Source organism: Bos indicus x Bos taurus, chromosome 15, assembly GCF_003369695.1.
Source record: "Bos indicus x Bos taurus breed Angus x Brahman F1 hybrid chromosome 15, Bos_hybrid_MaternalHap_v2.0, whole genome shotgun sequence".
NCBI classification, from domain to species: domain Eukaryota; kingdom Metazoa; phylum Chordata; class Mammalia; order Artiodactyla; family Bovidae; genus Bos; species Bos indicus x Bos taurus.
Window position 1 is genome coordinate 25,603,485 of NC_040090.1, and position 21,602 is coordinate 25,625,086.

The 21,602-nt window shown below is 41.8% G+C and overlaps 1 protein-coding gene across 5 annotated transcripts in view; it reads left to right on the forward strand.

Annotated features, from left to right (window-relative positions):
* Positions 1-21,257, forward strand: part of BDNF (brain derived neurotrophic factor) — a 60,577-nt gene extending 39,320 nt beyond the window's left edge. For all 5 annotated transcript variants that reach the window (XM_027562786.1, XM_027562791.1, XM_027562790.1 and 2 more), the window contains exon 2: positions 19,482-21,257. In XM_027562786.1, coding sequence (XP_027418587.1) covers positions 19,482-20,255 — 774 coding nt within the window. In that variant the 3' untranslated portion in view covers positions 20,256-21,257. The remainder of the gene's footprint in view (positions 1-19,481) is intronic.
* The last annotated feature ends 345 nt before the right edge of the window (positions 21,258-21,602 follow it).

A 21,602-nucleotide genomic window follows, 5' to 3' on the forward strand; every position in this document is an offset into this window, starting at 1 on the left:
CCTGCACTTTAATAGTGAAGTCCTCAAAGGCAAGGATTCTGTCTCATTCCTTTTGGTGTTCCCAGTATCTGTGCTCAGAGAATGTCTAGTAAATGAACAAAAGTTAAAATGTCGATTTTAAGAGAATGCTACGTCATAGTCATCCTAAGTTATAGTCACCCTAAGCTATAAATTTGACAAGTTGACATCCAAATAGAAGATAATCCAGCCATAGAAAGATGATGACCTTTGTAGCTGTGAAGGGAGAAGAGGCCAAAATGTAGCTTTAAAAATATTTGTAGGTTTTTTTCCTCATGGAATAAACATGGAGTACAACTTAGTTTCCTTCTCATGAGGAAATGACAGAAACATAGCCTGTTATGACCTTCAACTTCAGTCAAATGACCAGAGCTCTGCTGATGAAATATGAGCTTGTATCCTTGACCCTGACATATACCTTGGAGGTGTTAACGCATTGTCCCTGTGTTTCTATGAACATTTTTTTAAAGAATTGTTTTTGATCTAGTGAATCTCTAACTCAGTATTTAACCATATAGACCATTTAGGGGTAACATTGAAACACCTCCCTTGAAAGCTATTGAGTTAGCTGGGAGTGCACCCACTTCCATAACCCATTTTTTTGTTATATTTGAAAATCAGTGAGGATTTAAACTCAGGATTCAGTCACTTGAAGAATCTATTAAGAGTTACCAAGTTAATTATTCCTACTTTACAAGAAACTTACTTGAAAATGGTTTTCCTAAAACAAAGTACATCTAAACTTTGTAAGTTCTTAATAACCTGTGCTGAATGAATAAATGAATCCTGAACTAAAACAGAACACATTCTGATTCTTAATCAGAGGTAGTTTAAGCCTTTTGTGCAAGAGGGGACTCTGACTTGAAATAATACAGGATAGTAAGCCTCCTAGAGAAATTTCTGTAAGGAAACATGGTTGATTGTGAAACATGAAGCTGAAAGTGAGAGGAGATGGCATTTGACCCCAAGCAGCCTGAGAACATCTCAGCAGGGTTCATCGAAGTCATTAAGTGGTGGTCTCAGAAAGCATGGTACTGTTTCGACCACCTAGACCCAGCTGGAATGAGGAACCTTGTCCAAAGACCTTCCTTAATCAAAGCAGAAAGGAGTTCTTCACTTTCTTCTGAGTTCCAAAGAGGCTTCTGGTTTCCAGGCATCTAGATGGCAGTACCAGGTTAGGGCACCACCAGTGAACTTCCTCCTGTGGTTATTTCCTACTTCTTGGAACGTTTTACTTCAGGCAGGTAAAGGAAAGCAACCTTGGGGTTTTCATGATGAGTTTAACACTGTGGTGCAGCTTTGGCCATCCATTTCATAGGAGATCTGCTTTCCAGATGATGTTCAGATGTACATATGGAGATGAGTGTTTTTTTTCTTTCTTGCCTTTTTAAAGAGTTTTGTTTTTTTTTCATCCTGTTTCTAAATTTGGGGTGTAAGGTCCTCCAGGGAGCATTTTTAAAAGTATCTGAAGTTTGCCTCTGATTTTGGAGGAAAGTTGGGGGCCTACCTGCATGTGACAGACACACGGCTCCAACAGCTATACTGATTGCAAAGATAAGGGCCATCCTTTTGGATCATTTGTTTGACATTGATCATGCGTCTGTATTCAGGTCTGAAAGTTTGCTCCATATATGTTTCCCTGATTTCCCTGTTGAGGCTTCTGGATTTTGCAGTATATTCCGTTGCAGATGACCACATATGGAGTCATTTAACCACGTGTTTTTCTCTTCAAAGTCTTTCTTTGGCATTCTACTCTTATGTTCCGTTTAATTTAGGTTCCGTCTTTTAGAAGTTTTCTTTCTTCGCCACCATCTGACTTTGGGGAATGGGTCTCATTCTCCTCCTATGTTTGGCCATGGTCACCACTCAGCTTGGTGTTATGCTTAACTTACAAAGGTTCTTTATAGGATTGCCCTTTGTTGGTGACCCTTGGCATGATGCTGTGGCAGGTGGGGTGAGAACTCTAACCCTCTGCCTGTCACAGAGCTGAGGCAGCAGAATCCTTGAATGGGCTCACTCAGGAAGGTTCACCCACAAATTTGTCTACTTTGTTGGTTAAAAAAAAAAAAAAAGGCCAGTTATCAGCCATTTCATAGGGTCAACTTAATAGCAAGTGGGAAAAGTAGGACCAGAACTCAAATCTTCAGCCCCTAGCCCCAGAGACTGTTTTCTACATCCAACCATTCTACTTTAGACTGGTTTATTCCAGGGAAATGTCCCCAAAGTTGATATGGGTTGCCCCCGCCACCCAGAGTTTTTCTTTAAATATATATATGTTATATGGACCATTTTTAAGATCTTTCTTGAATTTGTTACAATATTGCTTATATTTTTATGTTTTGGTTTTTGGCCACGAGGCACATGGGATCTTAGCTCTCCAACCAGATGTTAAACCCCCTGCACTGGAAGGTCAAGTCTTAGCCACTGGACCACCAGGGAAGCCCCCCTTCCCCCGACCCAGACTTTTTATTTTAGTTACCACCAGGCACCAGAATTCTGAATCTCTGAAGTGTCTGTTGCATCAGAGCATTGTGAAGGATTCTTTGGGGCCAAAAGTGAAGCCTCTAGGTTAAACATTTTTTTAATTGGTTATTTTTTAAAGTTTTTGATAATTTATTGACATGATTCAAAAATCAAAATAGTATTAAAATGTGTGCATTGAGAAGTCTTGTCCCACCTGTGCTGTGCTCACTTGTAATCCCACCTGACACATACTTCCTGAGGGGTGGTTATTTGTTTCCATCTCATGTGAATCCTTTACAGTGTGTTTATATGGAAATACAGGTAAATATGGATATTATTTACATTACCCCATTTTAAAGCAAAAGATAGTGTGTATATGTATACATGTGCTGATCTGTATCTTGCTTTTATTTCCATTTCAGTATATGGAAGCTAACTTGTTCCTTTCAATTGCGTGAATTTATTATGAATATGTACTATAGTTTATCTATTTTCCTTTAGCTAGAAATGGGGCTTCTTTTAGTTGCTATTCTGTGCTTTATTGCAATTAATAACCTTGTGTATTCATCATTTTGTACATATGTACCTACTTGTTGCTGCTGCTGCTGCTAAGTCGCTTCAGTCGTGTCTGACTCTGGGCGACCCCATAGACGGCGGCCCACCAGGCTCCCCCGTCCCTGGGATTCTCCAGGCAAGAACACTGGAGCGGGTTGCCATTTCCTTCTCCAATGCATGAAAGGGAAAAGTGAAAGTGAAGTCGCTCAGTCGTGTCCAACCCTCAGCGACCCCATGGACTGCAGCCTTCCAGGCTCTTCCATCCATGGGATTTTCCAGGCATGAGTACCTCCTTGTTACTGTAGATTTATTCTCAGTAGACTTGCTGGATCCATAGGGAAATTCATTTAAAATTTTGATAAATATTGCCTTATTGTACTGCAGGAAGGTCTTGAACTGTTTGTGTAGCCACCATTGGTAAATGAGAATGCCTGTTTCAGTACCAGCCTTACCAACAGAGTGCATATTAGTCTGAAGGATGAGAAACAGGAGGGGACCTTATAAGTGAGGTCTCCATCTCTTCCCTGGCCCCTGGTTTGCAGTGGGGATGCTGCCCAGTTCCAAGAACTGGTGCTGGCATCAGTTCCAATGGAAATAATGCCTCGCCATGGCCGTGGGTTTGTGCCGGCTCTAGTGACACACGTGGAATGGACCCACGTTGCCACTTGCAGAATTTCCTGCAGTGGAAAGTTACACCTGCATTCATTATTCACCTAATGGCAATACTGGGTCGAAAGAGCCCAGCAGTGTCTGCTGGGGCAGAAAAGGCAACTGTCCCACTGCAGCGTGCTGCGTACCCTGCTTTCAACACTTGTTTCCCAGCTGCTAACCTTATTTCTTGGAGAATGCAATGGCACCCCACTCCAGTACTCTTGCCTGGAAAATCCCATGGACGGAGGAGCCTGGTAGGCTGCAGTTCATGGGGTCGCTAGGAGTTGGACATGACTGAGCGACTTCACTTTATTTTTTCACTTTCATGCACTGGAGAAGGAAATGGCAACCCACTCCAGTGTTCTTGCCTGGAGAATCCCAGGGACAGGGGAGCCTGGTGGGCTGCCATCTATGGGGTCGCACAGAGTTGGACACGACTGAAGCGACTTAGCAGCAGTAGCAGCAGCAGCAGCAACCTTATTTCTAGGAACTGAGTTCAAGAGAGAGATTCCAAATCACAGTGGAAGTCTCCCTAAGCTTGAAACTTTCATTCCCACGGGGACACTCTTTTGAAAACTAATTTTGCACTTCCCCTGAGAATGGCAATCCACTCCAGTATCATTGCCTAAAGAATCTCATGGACAGGGGAGCCTCGGGCTACAGTTTATGCGGTTGCCAAGAGTCAGATACAACTGAGCAACTAACACTACTAGTACTAAGTCCTTTATAAGATAAATTAAAACTATAGGATACAATGTTACAGTATTGCTAGACTTCTCCAGCCGTAGGGAGTTTCCTGCATGATGCAAATAGACTATCCTGTAAATGCAAGATTTATACCCTAGACAACATCTCCAACTGTTGAAGAACATACATATATTCCATGTCACCTTCGCAGGACTCTTTGGCATTTTCACTGGTAAGATTGATTCTCCGTTAATTTTCTCTGTGAGTTCCTGAGTTTAGGGGAAAAAACTCCCTTGCATTCCACTGCATAGAAAAGTTTGCCAAATGAAACTGGCAGGATGGTTATTCAGTCCAAATGAACCTTCTTCTTTCTCATAATTTGTGATGGGGCCACTTTAAAGCAGAAAGCCACTCCTCTTCCCCTGTGAGGACCAGTTGCACTTGGGGAGTTGATTGATGACTGTATCTGGCTACACGAGAAACACGAAATGATTCCTGGGCATAAGGGTGGACTGCCAGAAGCTGGCTGACACACCACTGACGAATGTGGATACACATTTTCTTTTGTTAATACCTGTCAAGGCTTCACAACAGGCATTTCCAGTTTTGTTCTCAGGTTCCTTACGGCTGCTTCTCTAGAAGCTTGCTCTCTTCTGAGGGCTGACTATCGCCAGAAGCAAAGTGTTGTTTTATGCCATCATCATCTGACCCACCACACACGTTCAGGACATCATCCCAGGTATATGTTCTGCATCTGCTCTGTGGAGCCATGGGGTCTGTTTTGCCTAGTCATTCACATGGAAGGCCTCAGGGTACCAGCTGGGTGGCAGAGAAGATGCATGAGACCTGCATTCCATTACCCTTGTTCCTTTGGCTTTTTGACACGATGGTTCCTATTAGCACAGTCTGAGAGTCCGCTGTTCTGTCTGCACTGGACCATCTGGTCTCCTGTCTTTGGGGCCCTAACTTGTCTGAACTGCTCCCTGAGAATAAATTTAACACTCTCTAGCCTTACTTTCACTCCTGTCTCAGACCCTCAGCTCTACTCTTTTTTTTTTTTTTTTAAATTTTTGACTTCACTGGATCTTTGCTGTGGTGCTCAGGCTTTCTAGTTGTGGAGCATGGGCTTGGTTCCCTGTGGCATATGACATCTTAGTTCCCAGACAAGGGATCAAACCCGTGTCCCCTGCATTGAAAGACAGATTCTCAACCACTGGACCACCAGGGAAGTCTGCCCTCAGCCCTGTTCCTGAAACAGGAAAAACTGCATGAATCAGAAGCGGGGTAGCCTAGTTTGCCAGGTCTCTACACTTGGAAGGGATCAGGTTGAGATACTAAAAAGAAAGGTTTTTATGTCACAAGTATTTTTTAAAGGCACTCGGGTGCTTCTTGATTGAAGTCATTCTTACTCATGTGGAGTTGACAGGCGTGGCCTTGGTAGCTGTGGCTCCTAGTCTGAAAAGCATGTGGTTCTTTTCCAGTGCCTGAAGAGACCTCAGGGGGAAATGTCCAGCAAATTCTTGCAGAATTTTGACACTCTGCCTTGTTAAGTATGCATGTATGGTTGGTACCTTGAGGGATAATTCAATATTGGGAAGAGGATAGCGAGGAGGAAACCTTAGGCTTATATTCAACCTCTGTGGAATTAGCATGTAAACAAACTACTTATCAGGAATGATCACATGGGGCTTTGCTTAAATAAATAAGAAACTGGGGCAATGGACCTCCCTCAAAATATAAGACACCACATCCACATCTGACCCCGTATGGATAAAAGCACGCGAGCCAGCCGGGTTCACATTCCATTTCCACCACATGCCGGGCATATGGTGTTAGGCAATATGATTTATAAATCTCTCTGAGCCTCAGTGTTCTCAGCTGTAAACTTACTATTCATAATTAGATTACCTCCAGAACCAATAAATGTTAGCTATTATTTTAAATCACTTTCTAATTCGAAGAGAAGTTTGACATTACTTATTTAATGTAATGTCCCAGAGCATCTTCCCCAAATCCCCACTGTATACACCGCTACCAATACTGTATGTCTTTATGGTACTGTGTGGAAACACAGCCTTCCTTACCTTGCTTAGATTAAATATATTAGTGTTAAGAGTTTGCATGTCTTATGTAGGAGTCAATGTTGAGTGAAAAGGATTGGAGGCAAGCAGATGTTCTCACAGTCCTCATACTCATGAAACCACAGACTTGAATGTTTCCTATAGGTACAGTCTATGATGTGGGTATTTCCTGACCAGCCATATAGATCTTTTGCCATCTGAGATGTTAGTATTTTCCTTGTATCTTATAGTAGCTCTGGAGCACAGCCAGTTTCTAGAATAGGTCCACACCTGGTTCATTATGTTTCGGGCCCAGAAACTAGATTCCTTGTGCTCTTCAAATGAACGGTGACACACAGAAGGGTTAGGGGCTGGGGTGAGGGCAGTGGGCGGGGGACTGCAATTATTCTTGCTCCTGCATTAAGCTACAAATAATGAGCACTTTCCTGTGCTTTACAGTAAGCAATTAAAAGAAATTATAGTTAGATGCAAAAATAACCCGAAGGACAACTCTGTGTGTGGAGCCACCAGTTTGCTCCATTTGTGGAAAAGGTTAATCCTCGTGAACGCGCGGAACACTGTGTTGCTACAGAAAGGGTGGCGTGTCCACACACGTTTCGGCCTCTACCCACACGCTCCTGTATATGACTGTGCATCCCAGAAGAAGGGCTGTGGAGTGTGTATTGGTGCTGCAGTGGAATTTAACAAACTGATTCCTGAAAATGGTCTCATAAAGGTGAGCTTTTCTTCTCTTGCTCACTTTATCTTTCCCCTAGGATTTCTTGGTAGTGGCTTCTAAAGGAATGTTATTCTTTTGATTCTAGAGGCAACTTATCCGTCCACGTTCTTCCCCTACCTGTTTTCACCTCCTTTGCTTTGTTAAATATTAAAATTTTGTGTATTTCCAAGGATGGGGTCTAATCTAGAGGGAGATCTCTTCATCCATCCTATTCTCTTTCCACCCCTTCTGACTTAATGACGTTGAAGCCTTCCGGTTTGGACCTAAAATGGGTCTAATTGTGTGCAGATATTCTTTATGGGAATTGCTCAGATAACTAATTAACCACAGGCATACATTGGGTATGGAAATTTCCAGGAGCACCATCTGTGGAAACACTGAGAAGGGCATGCCTTTACCGCAGCTCTGGGGTCCATTAAGAGCGTGTTTGTGTGGCGACGGTGTCGAGTGGGTGTTGGCTCACAGCTGTCAAAGTCCCCGTAGCATCTCCTGGCAGAAACTCCAGAGTGTCAGTCCAACACCACCCTGAGAGCAGCCTGTCGATGTGACATTGCCACTTCCGAAGAAAGAGGCAGAAATAGGACAGACGGGTCTTAACTTTCTTCTCTGCTTTTTTTTTTTTCCCAATTGTTCTGGCATGTTCCCAGTCTCCACATTGTGGCAAACTTCTTAAAGAGGGCTTTTCTTCATCCTCTGGTTTGAGTTACTGCATGTTCTCCCCTTAGGGACAGAGAATGCAGTTGTGTTACCCCTGCATGTTTTTTTAGTTAAAGCATGCTCCTTCCTGGATCCAGAAACTGGAAGAAGATCCGAGTTCTGTGCTTTCACGACAGCCCCTGTCAGTAGGTGCCACCGCCTTGTTTAGGGAGGCAGTCCCTAACAGTGCTGACATCTGTGTCAACTCTGTGGGGCTCAAGGTGGATCTCCTGGGAGAACAGGGTCTGTGGCATCTCAGCCCCACCCATTCGCCAGTGATTTAACAGCCACAATATCGGGGTTCTCCGTGTGAGTCATTTGCATTTGTACCGGTGAACTTGGTGACTTCTTGGGCTTTGGAAATTAGCCATCTTTTCAGTCCTTTGTAAAAAAAAAAAAAAAGCCTGAACAGTGGACCAGTCTCCAGTTCTGTTTATGAAACTACCCCATCAACTTCCTGATAATGTCATTCAACTCAAATTTTTTACTTTTCTTTAGAAATCTTTTTTTTTAAATCATTTTTGGTGCTTCCATCTTGAAACAAATGATCCTAGATGCTGGAACTCAATTGAGAAATGGGTTGCTGCTGGGTACCTTATTGAAATAAAGACCGACTTGAGTTGTGGAGGGGATTTTGATGCTTTATACTTTCGAGTTGGACTATTTGCTGCTGCGGCTGTTGTTTTTGTTTGTTTGTTTGTTTTAGTCTCACCATTTGGCTTGCAGGATCCTAAGTTCCTCGACCAGGGATTGAACCCTGAGCTTGAGCCTCAGCAGTGAAAGTGAGGAATCCTAACCACTGGATTGCCGGGGGATTCCATGTTGTAGTCTTCTTTTGTGAGTTTTTGTTTTAATTTCATAGTACTTGGTAGGAGAGAGCTGGATCTGTTTGTTTTAGGACAAGCCTAGAAATAAGACATCTCCATTGAGTGGGTGAGTCTGTTCTTTCTGCCTCTGTTCCATTATTTCAAGACAGAAGAACTTAGAAGGATCAGAGACATCTGGCTGAAAATATTTGCCTGGAAATCTACTAGCTGCTGTAACTAGTCATATCATTTCCAGTGTCATTCTGCTTGAGTCACTGGTGTTAAGGTTGCAGTGATTAGGGAAGCCAATTATGCTTGCCCTTGCCTTGTAGCATTGAGATAAAAATTAGCGACTGAGTGGAAGTCCAGATTTAGGTCAGTAGTGCTCTATAAATTTTCATTCAACCTGTCACATTTATAGGTATCCTGCACTTTATGGTATAAACACAATAGTGGAAAAGCCAGTTGACATAAAGGGAACCCAAATTTTACTTAACGTTACAGAAGCAAAACTACTTTCCCACCTAATAAATGTCCAAACAAAACAAGTTGAACCAAGGAAGATACTTAAGTTGATGTTAACCCTATCATTTCTGTGTCTTATCACTTAGTCCGGTGCTTCTCGACTTTTAATAAGTATGTGAATCACCTTGAAGTTTATGAGCCTTGTTGAAATGCAGATTCTGACTGAGTGGGTGTGTGGATGGGATGGAGGCGGGGAAGCCGAGAGTCTGCTTTTCTTACTAGCTCCCAGGTTTTGCTAATGGTATAGGCCTATGGATTCCACTTTGGAAAGCAAGACTTCATTTAATTTCAGCCCGTGGAAACTGATCCCATACCTCTATTTCCTAAAACTTATTTCAGGCTTCACAGGTTTTTCCTTCTGTTGTAACAGATTGGAATTGCATTAATACACTTAGCTTATAAACATAGCACTAAAAAAATTATCTGAAGTTTGAGACTTTAGGTTGCATGAAATAAATTTTATGAGTAAATTTTTTCTGTAAATTCAAAGCCTGTGTGATTAAATATAACTTAAATGCCTATGTTATAATGAGGTTTGCATCTCCTTATTTACTATCTCCACAGTCATTTCCCTTTGTAGGATAATTTTCCCTATGATTTCACAGCATTTGTAGAGATCAACACTTGATAATTTTTTCAGGCCCTTCCTTACACAGTGGATTACTAAAACTTCACAGCACCAGGTAGACAGTGTCTTCATAATTAATATTACTGTCTATCCTGTGTGGAAATTTGATAAATAATTCCTTGCTTTTGGCCTTTTAATAGTCAGAACATTATTAAACATGAACTTTATTTTAGTTCATTATGACAAATTCCACCAGAAATTCTAAGGAAAACAAAATCCTATTAATAATTAAAGAGGTTAGTTTTTTAATTGAATGTTAACTGCCATTTGGTTCTTATAATCTAACAATTGGTAGTTTTTTAAAAGCATTTTTTAAACAGTCTACTTACTTGATATGCATGTGACTTGCATATGCTTGAGACTTCTTTATTAGAGGCTAGAGATGTGCCCTGTTGGGGCAGTATTAGGGTGCAGAGCATGGGTAAGACTGCCAGCTCTGGGCGGCTGTGGCTTTCAGGGATGCTCCCTTGGTTCCAGTAGAACAGCAGGTTTCCCAGCGCAGTAATGATGGGAGCTCTTGGAGACCTTCACACGGTGACAGCTGTGCCCGGGGTTAGACTGCCAGGTGGGATGTTTTCTGCCCAGACTTGGTTCATCTGCCGGGCATTTTCTGTCTCTTATTCCAAAATTCATTCCATCGTTGTCACTCACTTGAAGTCTTACTGCTCTTATTTTAATTGTGCTCAGTCGCTTCAGTCCTGTCCAGCTCTTTGCGACACTTTGGACTGCAGCCCACCAGGCTCCTCTGTTCATGGGATTTTCCAGGCAAGAATTCTGGAGTGGGTTGCCATGCCCTCCTCCAGGGGATCTTCCTGGCCCAGGGGTAGAATCTGAGTCTCCTCCATCTTCTGCATTGCAGGCGGATTCTTTACCTGCTGAGCCACCAGGGACGCCCCTTACTTTAACTGCACCTCCCTGCTTTACTCGTGCCTCCCTAAAAACCACGCAAATATTGCCAGCACAAAGGGAACGGAGTCATTTAGCATGTGTGAGGACGTAGTTTGTGCAAGGTACTGTACAAATTGCATTCTTTCAGAAAATGCCTAATCCTTAGCCTAATGGAGAATATGATCTAGTTTGACTCCTGGATAAGGTAGGTCTCCAACCAGTGGAAAAAAATCATTTTTCAGAAATAGGGTGGTAAATACAAAGAGTGAATAAAGGACCAGAGTTATACGGCTTTCTATCAAAGGAGTATGTACATCTACATATTAAATTTATGCTTCAGGGAAATATACTTTCTTTTCACGGTACTCACATGTATGTGTCACTCTGGGTTTGAACTAAGAATCAGCAGTTTCTCTGGCACTCCTGGTGAGGCTAATGTCTCCAGGTGTCACTCGTCACCATGGGCATCCTTGGGGATCAGAGAGTAGTGTGAAGGACTGTGTTTCATAGGAAGTATAATCAGGTGCTCTTGGACGTTAACTATGTTTTGGTTAAAAAGAACTACATTTTTAAAGGAACTTTCTTCACAGCTTTGGAACATATACATTATCAGATATCGTTTACTGAAATATTTATTAGTTTCAATTGATTGGTCATTCAGGTAAGTAGGTGAACGTCTGAGCTTTTCCCTCTCCATTTTATTTGTGGATTCCAGCGACCCATTATTTTAGTTCAGGAATGTGAGGTATTTCTGTTTTTAAGTCTTCTGGGCTAAGCAACATGTACCTAATGGGCAAACAATACAAAAATAATGCAGAGGGATGGAAGAGTCTAGTCCCTGTAAGTGAAAGCCTGGTTTTCCTTTGGAATCTGAGATTCTGACCTTGTTCTATCAGGGGACCCACAGCGAGTAGATGAGTTGATTAAAAACTCTGATTCTCTTTCCTCTTAGATGAAATGGGGATAATTATAGTTACCTGCACCTCTAGGGTACTATGAGTCTTAATTACTTAATATTTGCAAACCATTTAGAGATCTTTGAATTAAAAGTGCTGAGCAGTAGAACCCAACTTCAGTGTAATCATAATTGGAATGAGAGTTTATATTCTTGCCTTCCCTCCATCTCTCTCTCTGTTCTGTTCTTTTGGCCAAGACAGACATGGCTTGTGGCTACCACCTAGCTCTGCATACTTCTCTCTAACCCCTTTGCTTTTGGCAACTTAAGCCTAAAAATACATACATAGAATAAGTTAAAAGATATGTCCAGGCTTTTAACCCCTACTCCATATGTACTCCTTAATATTTATTTTCAAAGCTCAATAGCCACTAAGAATAAAATCAATTAATTAACTTGTCTCTTCCAGTGCATCATTTCTTTCAGTTTCTCCTACATATGGTGATAAACTGAACTTCTCAAAGCATTCCTCCCACTCAGAAACTCTGGTTGATTCTTCCATGCTTGTTTGGCGGGTTCCAAACTCTTGAGCATCACCCTGAAAGAGCCTTTCAAAACCTGTCAGTGATTCACTCTTATTCCTCACTGTTCTAGAACTCTTCTCCCCAGAAATGTTGATGTTGTTCAGTTGCTAAGTTATGTCCAGCTCTTTGCAGCCCCATGAACTGCAGCACACCAGGCTTCCCTGTCCTTCACTATCTCCCTGAGTTTGTTCAAACTCAGATCCATTGAGTCAGTGATGCCAACCAACCATCTCATCCTCTGTTGCCCTCTTCTTCTCTGGCCCTCAGTTTTTCCCAGCATCAGGGTCTTTTCAAATGAGTCAGCTCTTCGCATCAGGTGGCCAAAGTATTGGAGCTTCAGCTTCAGCGCCAGTCCTTCCAATAAATATTCAGGGTTGATTGCCTTTAGGATTGATGTTTTGATCTCCTGGCAGTCAAAGGTACTCACAAGAGTTTTCTCCAGCACCACAGTTTGAAAGCATTAATTCTTTGGCACACAGACTTCTTTATGGTCCAATTCTCTCATCCATACATGACTACTGGAAAAACCATAGCTTTGACCATATAGACCTTTGTCAGCAAAGTGATGTCTCCGCTTTTTAATACATTGTATAGGTTTGTCACAGCTTCTCTTCCAAGGAGCAAGTATCTTTTAATTTTGTGGCTGCAGTCACCACCCGCAGCGATTTTGGAGCCCAAGAAAACTGTTTCCACTGCGTTCCCATCTTTGTGCCATGAAGTGATGGAACCAGATGCCATGATCTTAGTTTTTTGAATGCTGAATTTTAAGCCAGCTTTTTCACTCCTCTTGCGCCTTCATCAAGAAGCTTTTTCATTCCTCTTCACTTTCTACCATAAGGATGGTATCATCTGCATGTCTGAGGTTGTTGATATTTCTCCCTGCAATCTTGATTCCAGCTTGTGAGTCATCCAGCCCAGCATTTTGTATGAGGTACTCTGCATAAAAGTTAAATAAGCAGGGTGACAATATACAGCCTTGATGTACTCCTTTCCCGATTTTGAACCAGACTGTTGTTTCATGTCCAGTTCTAACTGTTGCTTCTTGTCCTGCATACAGATTTCTCAGGAGGCAGGTAAGAAATGTACTCCATGCCTCTAATCCAGCTGCTGTCCATCAGTGGGGTCCTTTCTGGATACATTTAAATCCTTTCTATCCTTTGATATCTTTGCTCACAAAGTATTCTTCATTCTCTTGCTAGAAGTAACCTCTTTCTCTTTATAGAATTGTACCTGTAATTTCCTGGGTCATTTCTACCTTTATATCTTAGTTACTTTACATATATGTCCTACTTCCCTCCTAGACTGTAAAGCTTGAAAACAGATCCATGTCTGATGAATGAACAACAACAGTAAGCCTAACCTATGAATGGAATGAAACTGTATACAAATTAAAGATTATTGATGTTGACTTGAAAGATTTTGTTAAGGTGGCTCTTAATTGATTTGCATCATGTATGTTAGAAATTAAATATTAGTTGATAATTTTGCCAACATTACCATTATTGTTGCTTATGGAACTAACATGAGCAAGTATATCTTTAAACTGTGTTTTCTTTGTCTACATGCTCATAGACAGAACTCAAAGGGATTGGGGAACAAACAAAGCTTTGTAGTTTTCTCCCTGTATGCCCAAATTATCCATATTATTGTTTGGTTCCCCTTCTTAGCTCTGGCATGAAAACTTGGCTCCAGCATGCATAAATTTTTGCAAAGCTTTCTTTTAGAGGAGGACTGAATTGTCTGAAATTCCATCTGCTGAACTAATCAAGCCTTAAAATTGAAGGGTCTTGAAGGTCAAAATATCTTAATGGTGCTGCCTTTAGAAAGTTGGACTCCGAGATATATATAACCAGAGAAAATTGTGTCCACACTTTATAAGCTTCTTCTTTGACCACTTTTCATAGCACTGCCTCTCCTCCCTGCAGTTAAATATTTTAAATTAAAACAATATTTAGAAATGTTTTTTTCTGCCTCCTGATGGTAAAAATGTAGACAGTGAAACAGGTAACCTTTTATTAATAGCTTTATGATGTCTGATAGGTTACTTGACCTCTCTGAACAGTAATTGTCTCATCTGTATAATGTGGATTATAACACCTGTTCTATCTCCTTGTGACAGTCAAATGCTGATTGTGAATGTTCCATAGTCTTTTAGACAAATAAAAGCTATTACTACAGCATGCTATCATGGATATTCATCTGGTTGAATGTTTAAAACTTGTGAGTAAGGCTTAAAAGCAAACCTCATTTCTATTTCATTAATTTTCTTTTTAGCCCTGTGCACTATGTTTAATTTTTCAAGAATGGGGCTAAAAACAACTTGCCTAGCATTTTATGGATGTGGTTGAGTTGATTGTTGTAAGGCTTGGAACAGAATTAGCAGCAGTGAATTTTGTTGTATATAAATAGATATATAGACTAAAAATCTACTTAGTAATTTTGCATAGCCTCTTTTGTATCTTGCACAATAAAGGCTCATCTGAAGACATTGTCAGAGAAGAAAATTGTCACGGAAGCACTTACTTAACCTTTTATGATTTGCTAATATGGTATATAGAATTACTCATTAAAGAGGTAAATAGAAGAAAGGACATTAAAAGATTGAAAGTTCTAATTTTTGCTATAATTATTGTTACTGCCCCCTTTTCAAGTCTTCTCTTAGAAACAGCTATACAGGAAGTAGTGGGGGCAGTTAGTGTGTTGTAGTACTATTTGTTTTTAAAAATTATTACTCAAGTAAAATTTTATCCTATTAGAGAAACTCCATGGCTGATAATTACCATCTATCAAATACTTTAGAGCTTATAATTTGGGATTAGCACAGCCTGTACTTGACCTAATAATTTCAGTGAGTTCACTGGTATGTGCCATGTGGAAAGACTTCCTATGAAAATGATGTCAGAACTGTGTCTTCTCATGATTTAATAAAATCGTCAGTACGTTTTGACTGAGTACTACTGTATTATTCTGTATATACTACTGTATATATGTTAAGCATTATGGGGGAATCACCTATGATTCAGTGAGCTTATCATCCAACTGAAGACTTGGCATAATTAACAAACACTGTTAACAATTAACAAGTGAGTACGGAATGAAGTACTAAATGAGACGTCAGGTGGAATTTTATTTATTTTTTAAAATTTAAATTTATTTATTTTAATTGGAAGCTAATTACTTTACAATATTGTATTGGTTTTGCCATACATCAACATGAATCCGAGAGGCAAAGAAGGTCAGTGTGTGCTGGAGCAATTAGAGAAGGTGACACGTGTGATTTGATGCTTGAAGTGGGTCATGAAGAATAAGCAAGATTTAGTCAGATAGAGAAAAAAGAATTTGCCAGAAGAAAGGAACAAGTCACTTCCAGGTAATGATGTGTATGGGACTCCCAAGGACACTGGCTTGATCAGAGCAGAGGTGATGGAGCACTGAGTAACATAAGAAAGTCAGCTAAGTAGGATGACGCCAGGTTTTGGAAGGTGTTGAATACCAAGTAAAAAAAGGTTGGATTTGATCTGGTGGAATAAATAGTCATTGCACGTCTTCATATAAGAGCCTAAGATGAGAGGTTAGTCAGACAATGGTCATCAGAGTTAAGTGGAGCAGAAAGGATGTCCTGCACACTGAAGGGGATGAGAGGATTATAGTCAAAATAAGATTGTGAGGGCTGTGTGCCGAGAGAGTGGCAGTGGGATGGAGAAAATAGGATGGACAGGAGACATATTTTAGAAAAATGAGCAGGATTTCTTCATTGACTGGATTTAAAGGCTTTGAAAGAAATACATTATCAGAATTGATTCCAAGATTTCTAACCTGCACCCTGGGTGGTCCAAAGTATCAAAAAACCATTGTCAAAAACAGAAGAGTTAGAAAGGAACATTGTTCCTACAGGAAATATTGACCTTATAAGCCAGCAGGCAGGCAGCATTGTAGAAATGTGTTGGGGGGCGGGCGGGGGGATGCTGGGAGGGCTTTATCACCAGGTAGGTTAATTACTGAATGTCTACAGATGTTCTGCTCTAAGGAAGGCCCATGTTTGGGCTCAGGGTGAAAGCCAAATTATATTTACTCAGATGCCATTTGTTCCTCTGAAGTACTTGCTTGTGGAACTGATGAGAAAGTGATATATTGGCCACCTCATGCAAAGAGTTGACTCATTGGAAAAGACTCTGCTGCTGGGAGGGATTGGGGGCAGGAGGAGAAGGGGACGACAGAGGATGAGATGGCTGGATGGCATCACTGACTCGATGGATGTGAGTCTGGGTGAACTCCGGGAGTTGGTGATGGACAGGGAGGCCTGGCGTGCTGCGATTCATGGGGTCGCAAAGAGTCAGACACGACTGAGTGACTGAACTGAACTGAACTACTTTTATAAGCAAAAAGTTTTTAATAAAAAGAGACAAATGAGACAAGTGAAAAGCAGTAACTTTACAGTGTCAGCTTCTTTAAGCTAAGTATAGAAAAAAGGATCATTTAAAGACTCAGTATGATAGTGATAATAAAATAATTTTCCACCTGTATAGTTTAAGATATCTCAATACCTTGGGCCATTTTAAGCAGCGAGTGTGGACACTTAGTAAACACGAAACTTACCCATTTTGTTAATTCTAAGATGCACATTTTCTGATTCATTTCTTTAAACATCCCTGAATTGGGTCATGTCTTACAGTTAATGTCATTTTATTGTCATGGGCTGTGCAGCAGTTGCAACATAGTTGTCATTGCCTTAACCAAGTTATTTTGCTTAATTTTCTTTTTTACATTTGTACAAAAGTTATCTATGATAAAATATGTCCAAATAAGTCTAAAAGAGCTCTTTTCCATTCTAAGTGGTAATGAAAGCAATAGTTTATCTGGCTGCATTTTTTTGTATCCTAGTGGTACCTAAAATGATATGTTTTATGAGGATGGCAGCTTAGATTTCAGGGAATATGGTACTAAAAGATAGCTCAGGGACTTTCTGGTGGTCCAGTGGTGAAGACTCTACACTCTCATTTCAGGTGACCCAGGTTTGATCCCTGGCCAGAGAACTAGATCCCATAAGCTGCAACTTTGACCTGGCACAGCCAAAATACAATTTTTTTAAAAAAGGTAGCTCATCACAGCAAATCTCAGCCAGTATGATATAGAGGGCAGGAGTAAAATATTCTAAATTTGTCTTTTTTTCAGTGACCTGCATTTGAGGTGCCCCTCGGGTTGCTTTAATTTGGACAGGGAATGCTAGGAGAAAGGGTTTTCATTCAGTGTGTAAATACCGCCTGCCAGGAGTAGAAATCTCCTTGGAGGATCTAGTTCTTTGATGGTGTAGAATCCAGAATCTTTCCAGAAGTTCAGGTATTAGCAGAATGGATATCTGTGTTTTTTTTTCAAACCTTTGTGTCTGTGCTAATCTGAGACTGTGCACTCCAAGGAGCTCCAAGCATGCTTGCTGTTTGCACAAAGCAGGATTGAATCTGCAAGGAAATTGGTTGGTGTCTGGGGACAATAATTAAGTCTCATAGTAGTAGAAACTGTGATTTCAATAAAAGTGGAGGACAGACACCTTGGTTCCTTATGCCCAGAGTTTCAGCTCTTTCTGCAGTATGACCTACTGACTGGAGGTAGGTTACCTTCCCTGGCAAGTGACACTTCATGGGCAGACAGGCAGTCCCCTTTCCTACTGATTGACAATATAACAGCTATGGCACATGAGTATCTTTTTGTAAGTCCTTGCTCCAGAACTGAGGAGTAGGAGTAAGTTAGAGTGTCCAGGTGGGGGGCGGGGAGGATGCTTCTCGTTACTACTCAGGGACGCGATGCTTCAGGTAAGTGACTCTGATGTCCTCCACCACCCGACGGTAACCTTGTGTCTGTAGGTATGTCCTCACTTCACTTGTTCGCTCATTCTAATTGGCTTCCCAGAGCATGCTTGCAGAGAGAGAGTCAAATTTAGAGTATAGCTACCCTCTGGCAAACAGGAAAAGATTAATTTTGTGGTGTGCTCTTAAGGGACTTCCCAGAAAACTTCAAAAGCCCAGAAAGAACCACCAGCTGCCTGTACCAAAATGTATACAGTGCTACTCGGCCTTTTAAAGGTACGATCAGCTTAGGGCTTGCACGCACCCACACGTGCACACCGGCCACATTCCAATAAAAAGAGGCTACGCTCTCTTAGATGGGTCTGCATATGCGCCAGAAAAGCCGAGGGGCAAGGGGCCAGGGGAGCTGACATACACATGGATGTGCATATGGCAGGCACTGGAAATTGCCTTCCAAGCTTTTCGACGCCTCCTTCTTCAGCTCTCTCTTAAGCAGACACGTTCCTTTCATGATATCAGCCCCAGGCATAGACACGTCATTAAAATTAACATGTAGAAAATGACTTCTGTTTGGGAATAAGCAAAACTTATATTCATTACGGCCACCCAAAGTGTAGTAAGAAAAACAAGTAGAAAGACACTGGAGCTTGACTTGGGAGCCCTGAGTTCTAACAGAAACTTTCTTCATGATGGGAGGCAAGTCCTCCGTGGCCTTTGGTTTTTTATCAGTAAAACTGGATGGCTTGATGAAATGATCTTTCTCTGTTCTGGGGGGTTTTTTTTGGCCATGCCACACAGCTTTGGGGACCTCGGTTTCCTGACCAGGGACTAAACCCAGGCCACAGCAGTGAAAGTGCCAAGTCCTAACTCTAGACCACCAAAGAAGTCCCTCCTTTCTTCTAATGTATTATCTCCGTGGGAGGAAAGAGAGTCAATGGGAAGCCTCCTTGTAGCTCCCTGACTCGTTTTCTCGTTCATGCCTGGATGGTCTGTAGGTAGAAAGGCCCACCCCGCACAGGCACTACTGGTCCCATCACACATTCCTGCCTTAGAGCCATGCTGCCAAGTTGAGGGGGGAAAATTACTATTACCCGTGCAGTTGTTGCTTGGTAACATTTTTGATGTGTTTCTTGTGACAGCCTGAGCAGAGATCATTAAAAATTAAACTTACAAAGCTGCTCAAGTGGGAGGAAGAAAGCACACTCGAAGCCATAGTTCTTTTTCACTTGCTCAGGAGCCATCTAATCTAGGGTTTACATGCTCAACCTTGGGACCAGGGCTGCACAGCTCTGGTTTATATTAAAGCCTATTGGGCACACTACTGACATTAACCCGTGCCTGGTGCAGCTGCAAGTTTATCACCAATACAGCAGAAACCTTGACCTTGCAGAATGGCCTGGAATTACAATCAGATGGCTGCCCTGCCTCCCAGCAAAAGAAAGCCCTAAACCGTCTTTGTGTCCTGTTTCTGCTCTCTCCCCACAGTTCCACCAGGTGAGAAGAGTGATGACCATCCTTTTCCTTACTATGGTTATTTCATACTTCGGTTGCATGAAGGCTGCCCCCATGAAAGAAGCCAACCTCCGAGCCCAAGGCAGCTTGGCCTACCCAGGTGTGCGGACCCATGGGACTCTGGAGAGCATGAATGGGCCCAAGGTGGGTTCAAGAGGCCTGACGTCCTCGTCGTCGTTGGCTGACACTTTTGAACACGTGATCGAAGAGCTGTTGGACGAGGACCAGAAAGTTCGGCCCAGCGAGGAAAACAATAAAGACGCGGACATGTACACGTCCCGGGTGATGCTCAGCAGTCAAGTGCCTTTGGAGCCCCCTCTCCTCTTCCTGCTCGAGGAATACAAAAATTACCTGGATGCCGCAAACATGTCCATGAGGGTCCGGCGCCACTCGGACCCCGCCCGCCGCGGGGAGCTGAGCGTGTGTGACAGCATCAGCGAGTGGGTGACCGCAGCGGATAAAAAGACTGCAGTGGACATGTCGGGCGGGACGGTCACGGTCCTTGAAAAAGTCCCCGTCTCAAAAGGCCAGCTGAAGCAGTACTTCTACGAGACCAAGTGCAATCCCATGGGTTACACGAAGGAGGGCTGCAGGGGCATAGACAAGAGGCATTGGAACTCCCAGTGCCGAACTACCCAGTCGTACGTGCGGGCCCTCACCATGGATAGCAAAAAGCGTATTGGCTGGCGGTTCATACGGATAGACACTTCTTGTGTATGTACACTGACCATTAAGAGGGGAAGATAGTGGCTTTATGTTGTATAGATTATATTGAGACAAAAATGATCTATTTGTATATATACATAACAGGGTAAATTATTCAGTTAAGAAAAAAAATAATTTTATGAACTGCATGTATAAATGAAGTTTATACAGTACAGTGGTTCTACAATCTATTTATTGGACATTTCCATGACCAGAAGGGAAACAGTCATTTTTTGCGCACAACTTTAAAAAGTCTGCTTTACATTCCTCAATGTTGTGGTTTGTTGCCGTTGCCAAGAATTGAAAAACGTAAAAAAAAAAAAAAGTTTAAAAAATACTACTAATAAATTGCATGCTGCTTTAATTGTGAATTGATAACAAACTGTCCTCTTTCAGAAAACAGACAAAAAAAGAAAGAAAAAGTCTAACAAAAATTTGAACCAAAACATTCCGTTTACATTTTAGACAGTAAGTATCTTCGTTCTTGTTAGTACTCTATCTGTTTTACTGCTTTTAACTTCTGATAGCGTTGGAATTAAAACAATGTCAAGGTGCTGTTGTCATCGCTTTACTGGCTTAGGGGATGGGGGATGGGAGGGGTATATTTTTGTTTGTTTTGTGTTTTTTTTTGTTTGTTTTGTTTTGTTTTTTAGTTCCCACAGGGTGTAGGGATGGGGAAAGAATTCCTTCCATCTATATTCTGGTTGATAAAAGATTCATTTGTCAAAGATTCATTTGCAGAGATGTTGGCAGTATCAATCAGATGACTGGAAAGTGAATAAAATTATGACAAACAAATGAAGTGCTCACTCCACTCCCCATGGCGCACCACTTAGGCGCCCACTCACCCTCTGGGCCTTGGTCGGTGGGTGGGGGTGGGGAGGGCATCTTCTTTGGTCAGAAAGATCTTCATTTACTCTGAGCACATTCTTTCCCCCCCACCCCCTCTGGTCCCCTCCTTGTTTTGTTTCCTCTTAAGGGAGAAAAACCAATCGCAAGCCCTGAAGTAGTTTACCACTGCTGCAAATGAGTAGACAGGTTTGTCACACCATGGCACTCAGAAGCCTAGAGAATAGTGATTTCTTTTCTTTTCTTTTCTTTCTTTCTTCTTCTTTTTGTTTAGAGGAGAGAAAAACAACAAAAAATAACTCGAAGATGAAGATTCTTTTAGATGAGGGGTAAACATTTGGGTCAATCATTATAAGGATTAAAAAAAAATCATGGTAAAGTTTAAAACTGCCTTGGAAGCCAAAGGAGAGTTCTATACAGACCCAGAAACACCTAGATAGAGCAGGAGTCCACACTGCCAGTGAAATGAGACTAAACAGCCATCTGGAGGCTGTGTGGAGCGGATGTATCCTGTCCAGGTCGTGCAGGAGAAATTTCTGA